At 35.6% G+C, this 6,520-nt stretch overlaps 1 protein-coding gene across 2 annotated transcripts; it reads left to right on the top strand.

Moving 5' to 3' along the window:
- Positions 1 to 181: 181 nt before the first annotated feature.
- LOC108972919 (probable serine hydrolase) lies at positions 182 to 1,843 on the top strand. Of its 2 annotated transcripts, XM_018939816.1 has the most exons (4): positions 182 to 309; positions 561 to 626; positions 703 to 791; positions 853 to 1,843. In XM_018939816.1, exons 3-4 carry the CDS (start codon positions 717 to 719, stop codon positions 1,768 to 1,770), a joined length of 993 nt encoding a protein of 330 aa, XP_018795361.1. In that variant the 5' UTR covers positions 182 to 309; positions 561 to 626; positions 703 to 716; the 3' UTR covers positions 1,771 to 1,843. The 2 variants fall into 2 exon arrangements, with proteins under 2 accessions (XP_018795361.1, XP_018795362.1); XM_018939817.1 differs by lacking the exon at positions 561 to 626.
- Positions 1,844 to 6,520: the final 4,677 nt, after the last annotated feature.

Genomic DNA, 6,520 nt, shown 5'->3' with positions numbered 1-6,520 from the left:
ATATATTACATATCTACACTTTTAAAGAAAAAACATTACGATATTGGCATAGTTTGTTGTTATATTGATGCCAAAATTATGAAAACTATTTGACGGCGTCATTTTACATTACAATTCGGCCACATAGTGTTGCCAATTTTTATAATTGGAAATAAATTTTGACAGCAGTAGCAAAATACTAACGCAGATGCTATATGTTTCTTATCATGGTAGAAGTTCATTCATATCTAGTCTAACTAAACATTAATTGATCTTGTGAAGTAAATATAGTTATTGAGCGAAAAGGATTTATAGTGTCAAAGCCCGAAGGTAAATTGCGAAACTTGTCGAACTATTAATAAAATAGTTCAATATTCTTTTATATTACTTATATTCATTTAAAAAGGACGAAATAATTAACTAGCTTCCGTTATATTTCCGGTCACTAAATCTTTCACCGAAAGAAATTGTTTTCGTATATCATTACTTTTTTTTTTCTGTTCGGATACCTGTATTAGTAAAAAAAATCAAATCAAAGTTCAAATATTTACATACACATATCTACACCCCTATATTTACAGATAAATCATACTACCACAGTTAATTACTTTATGATAATATAGATTTTATTATATTCCAAATACCACGTAAGTTACTTTACTGCACTGAAAAATATATATTTACATCATTTATACAATTTTACATTCATATATTCCAAAATAGACTCTGGAAAAGGTATGGATTTTGAAAAAGGCGGAAACCGGCGTTATCGTCATGCAGGTGATTTAACGGATGAACCACCTACTCGTGAGGTAAATAGTTTTGTTAAAAATTTTCGGAAATTTAACTAGTAATTGTGTAAATTAACTCTAGTTTGCTGAGATTACTATCCCTGTGCCTTGGGGCCATATATCCGGTAAATGGTATGGTCCCCAAGATGTTCAGCCAATACTAGGGCTACATGGTTGGCAAGACAACGCTGGCACCTATGATTTACTAGTACCACTTTTGCCGCCAGATGTACCATTCCTCTCCATAGACTTGCCCGGACATGGACTCTCATCGCGCCTTCCGGATGGATGCTACTACAACACCATTGACAATTTGTATGTTATACTCTATATAATGAAACAATACAAATGGAAAACGATCTCTATAATCGGACATTCTATGAGCTCCATTATTGCTTTTGTATTTGCTGCTGTTTTCCACGATAAAGTCGACATGGTTATAGGTCTGGATGCATTGAAACCACATCAACGTCTACCCGCCAGTGTTGTACGTAGCATGGAAACGCGAATGGATGGTTTTTTAAAAGAGGATGAACGCAATCAATCGAATGAAGAACCACCCAGCTACTCATACGACGAACTTATTGAACGCATGTTTATCGGAACATTCCATTCCATCAACAAAGATCTCTGTAAGCACATGTTAGCGCGAAGCATACAAAAATCGGAAAAATATCCAGACAAATATTTCTTTTGTCGCGATCGTCGTTTGAAGTTCTACAATTATATGGTTGGTACACAGGAAATTTGTGTAGAAATGGCAAAACGTATTGAGTGCCCCTACTTGTTTATTAAAGCACAACAATCTAGTTATTTCGAAGATAAAAAGTATTATGATGAGGTATTAGCAATATTGCAAACGAAAAAAAATTTTGAATATTTAGAAGTTGACGGCTCACACCATGTGCACATGAATCATCCAGAGCGCATTATTGGACCAATCAACGATTTCATTTATCGTAATGGTCCTCTGTCTAAACGAAGTTCTAGCAAATTGTAAAATTTTGTCAAGTGCATAGCATATTGCAAAGTTTTTACCATAGCAAATATACACACCTACTTATTTGTAAATAGTTGCTTGTAGTTTGTATTACATTTCAAATTTGAAATAAACTTTGTTAAGTTTGAATACATAAAAGTGTTAAGTTTGAATACATATGTATAAATAACTAAGGAAGAGTTCGGGTGTAGCCAAACGTTATATACCCTTGACTTTACATGTACCAAAGTCGGCGAAATACTATACGTAGGTGTTGCCAAAATTTTAGATAAAAAGGTGTGGCGAAAATATTCAACATTAATTATTTAAAAAAACAAAGTTGATAACTTATTTTGAAGGTCATGTACTTTAGGGGTAATACGTAACCGGAAGTTTGATAATTGTAAATTAGGTTTATGGGAATAATAGCCCTGACAGACGACAGCGCTGATATGCATTAGCGGGCTTAATTTACACCTACTTGCGCATTTGACCCATGTTAATGCAAGTGTATAATGCATAAGAATTTCGTGCATTTAGCTGAATTTACCAAATTTGAGTAGGCAACACTGCTCAAAGATTGCCGATTTTTGCTATTGCTTGTAGCTTAAAGTCGGCTGCCTCCTTTGCGTTTACAGCATCAGAGGTAAGCAGTTTTATATTGCTAATTAAATTATGTGCAAGTATATTAACAAAAACAAATATTAATATTTTTCGATTTCAGTTTGCTATCCATTCTATCTATCACTCTATTATCTTGTAACGTACATAATTAATAATAAACGAATTTTTTCGTTAAATTTATATTGATTTTCCAAAAATACAAAAATTTCTATTAATAATTATAAATAAAATATAAATTAGTAATAATAATCTTATTCATTTCAATTTCACTTTTTTTTTTAATAAATAAACAAATTTCACTATCAACTGTCTAAATGCACAAGTCTGCCGTCTGTCACCATACAATTTCAATGCGTATTAGCGTTGCTTAAGGCGCATTAATTTTGCTCGTCTGTCAGGGCTGTAAAGAATTTGTTTGGCAATACCACATGCTATTAACATGATACATACTCACAATATGCTCCTTGAATTTCGGTCTTACCATCACCAATAACCATATGTACATATATGGAGTAAAGTCAACTGGGTATCAACAAATTTCTGGTATACAGGCATACTGTTATCAGGAAAGGATTAGCTTTGAATTTCAATTACGTACATATCTCCGGTATCTGGGGGCTTGATCAATTGTAGTCCGATATTTATAATTTTTGGTCATAAGGTGGTCTACTTTAAGCGCAATATTCAGGAAAAGTTTCGTTTTGATTTGCATACTGTGAAGTAAAAGAATAATGTAGAATTTAAAATTGTTCTATACGCCCATCTAACTCATCAAAATGAACTCGTCTCGTCGTAATGATAATTTATCTATATATAACCCTATATCTATGTAACTCAATACTAATATAATTTTGTAGCAATATGTCTCTATTTAAAATACTGAAAGAAATATTTTTTATAAAACGTATCGGGAGATTTACACAACTGGAAACTCGAACACCATAACGGTAAAGGGACGCGAACTAAAATCTATTATGACATCTCTTCTGTCATAATGACTCATATATACCTAGCGCATTGATAAATTCCAATATCCTGATCGGTGGTAATGATCCTTATTCGGAAACATTGATCCAAAGGCCTTGACCTTACGTCTACACACTGCCGTGCAAGGTTCTCGGCTCCAAGTGGCCGAACCTATAATTTGCACAAAAGGCTGTACCCATGCTAATAGGTGCTTCTTAAGCCTACAGTGTGAAGTGTCAAATTACACAAATAACCGGAATTCGTCTCTTGAAAAATTAATTACGCTTTTAAATTTAATGAAATTGTAATCTCCCCTTATCAACTTTGCCTGGCGCATGCTTATAAGCTTTTGTCAACACTTTTCCCTGTCCCTTCTTTCTCTGCCGTGCAAAGGAGCTCCTTTATGCTATGGAGACCAACGCAATGCAAGGTTTCGGACCCGACATCCTGAAAATAGCTGCACACCTCGTTAGTCAGTCATTCCCGGCTACACCCTTTCGACCTTGTACTCAGATCAGGTGCTCTTGGTTGCGAACTGATAAGCTATTCAAACCTTTTAACCACTCCTGCTCGCATGACTATCATTGCGATAGTTGCGTTGGTGGCTTGTCTATATACTTACTTATAGCAAAGACTTTTGGTTGAAAAATGCTCAAATAACTTCCCATAAATATGAAAAGTTTGGTACGTGATTCTACACCAATACCTTAACAGTAGGCCAAGCGTGGAGTTACTCCATTCAGCTTTCCTGCCGAGGACGAGCACGAGCCTTAAACTTTTTTGCGAAGTTTAATCTTTTGGTAATGCTCTCCCTAGGGAGAATAGCCAGTGGTGTTTCATTACTTAGGGCTCTCATTTGCCTGGATGACACTATCTTACCTCTGCCTTTCATTTCTTCTGCTGTCCGGTCACTAAATCCTTCACCGAAAGAAATTGTTTTCGTATATAACATTACTTATTAGATTGTCAAATATCACCCTTCCGCTTTTTTACTCTTTATTTAATGCTTTATAAAAGGTGTGAGCGGATTTAGTTCAAATATACGCCGATTCGTTCGTTGATCTGTTTAAATCTAGAAGGCAACTTCAGAATACCCCCCCTCATAGACGCGCCCTTCTTTATTTGCAAAGAACTGGGACAGCCACTTTTCACAAGCCTATTTTGAGTTCAACTTTACAAGGACGTTCATCAGTAAAACCTTCCTGGCCATCAATCCCGGCTTGGTAACTGTTTGGAACGATTCACCGGTCTTCGACCACGACTGTTTTCACTCGATATTGTCGTATATGGTCCATTTTTCGTCGCCATGAACCATCCCCTTCAAAAATGGATCGAGTTCGTTCCGTTTCAGCAGCATATTGCAGGCGTTGATTTGGTCCAGAAGTTATTTTTGCGTCAAATTATGCGGCATCCAAACATCAAGCTTTTTTGTGTATTCAGCCTTCTGCAGATGGTTTAAAATGGTTTGGTGACTAACTTTCATCTTCTGGGCGATGCCACGAGATGCCATATGCCGGTCTAACTCGATGTTTTCCATGATTTGATTGCTATTCATCGTCACAGGTCTTCCGCCGGGTGGCTTATCCATGGTGTCGTTTTCACCCGCTTTGTCCCATTCGTCTGCAGTTCGAAGTGATAGAGTACGATCGCCCAAAACAACATAAATCTCACGGAATGTTTGGAAAAGGTATTTATTTAGAAATCTGCTGTCATTTGAAGCATTGTACGTTTAGCTGTTTGATTTATTATTAGGAGGAGCGGTGTGAGTTTCAGTATCACTTCAAGTGCAGCCATCCGCCACGTCTGCATTACATCCGATGCACAATGTAAATATGTATGTACTGCCATATTATGAATGCAGTTTGGGTCTTTCGGCATTTCAGGTCTAATAGCTGTCTCAACACATTCCAGAATCAATTTTGACATAGAGTTAAGGAATGATTACCACACAGTTGCTGGTGTAGGGGTTTTTATAATAGAACCTTTGCTTTTTCCTATTATAAAATACACCGCAAGAGTTCCAAAGAAACAGTGAGAGTGACATCAAGAGTTACAGACCAATAGAATTTCTTCCATAATTTTAACGGACTCTGTTCAGTTAGATTAGATTAGATTAGATTATTAAATGAGGAATGCATCTATTTAGATTGATCTATTGTGCCCTCTCCTAAATCACAAGGACTCACATAGCCCCAGCATATTGATAAAGTCCAATATTCTGCTGTGCACAGCTGTGTTCTGGTGTTTTAGGCTAACTGTCGCAGAACCGGCAGTTTTCGCAAGAAGATAGGCCCATGTTGTGTAAAGACTTATTCAGCTTGCAGTTGTCGGCGTAAAATGTATTTACCTTCCATCATACTTATATTACAATTTACAGTATTTTACGATTTATGACGTGGTTAAGCAATAAATCAAGATGGTATCACTTTGTAAAGAACCGGTCGAAACGGGTGCTAAGGAAATATATCGCAAACATTTCTCTAAAAAATACAAATCCTCTTAGTTTTAAAGCTGCATAAAGTCAAGGTCACCGCCAATGAATAAACCAATGAATTAATAACAAAGAAATAAAACTGTTCAAATTACTGTAGGAATGTGGTTTTCCGTTCTTTTCGATGAACTCATCAATTATTGAACATTAGAAGCCGCCGCTCCCTGGAGATGGACTTGTACATATCGTCACCTCAAATGCAAAATAACGTATCATCAAAAAATTCGAAATTGAGTGTCTCATTGATTACGATTCACTACTTCAAATTATAAACATAATATTACATATGTCCAACATTTTCAGATTCTGTACTCAGATATAAACCAGTTTTAATCAATTTCAATTTGTTTTTTTTTTTCACTTATGTTCCCTTTTATTCGTGTTTAATTCTTGCCACTGTAAATTTCCTAAAATATTGTTACGTTATTTTAAATTTCAAGTGATGATATATGTATACACATACATTATTGATGCAAGAACTTCGATTTGAATAAATTATATTTACCGCTAAGCATGACAATTGAAAGCCAGCAGCGCACCCTAGCCCAGACGTGATTAAAGAGCTCATTGGTATCGATCTTAACCCAAACTCGGACGGTTAATTCAAGCTGTCATTAATTATAAACAATTCTGTGTGCCAACGATTAATTTTTTATGCTGTTAATTAAATATGTATGTTTGTTCATGTGT

Source organism: Bactrocera latifrons, unplaced genomic scaffold, assembly GCF_001853355.1.
Source record: "Bactrocera latifrons isolate USDA-ARS-PBARC rearing strain unplaced genomic scaffold, ASM185335v1 scaffold_44, whole genome shotgun sequence".
NCBI classification, from domain to species: domain Eukaryota; kingdom Metazoa; phylum Arthropoda; class Insecta; order Diptera; family Tephritidae; genus Bactrocera; species Bactrocera latifrons.
This window is presented reverse-complemented; position numbering and strand designations above follow the sequence as displayed.

Coding starts and splice junctions, on each gene's coding strand:
- LOC108972919 (XM_018939817.1), top strand. CDS start 717: ATGGATTTTGAAAAAGGCGGAAACCGGCGTTATCGTCATGCAGGTGAT. Junction 792..852: donor ATGAACCACCTACTCGTGAG/GTAAATAGTTTT, acceptor AATTAACTCTAG/TTTGCTGAGATTACTATCCC.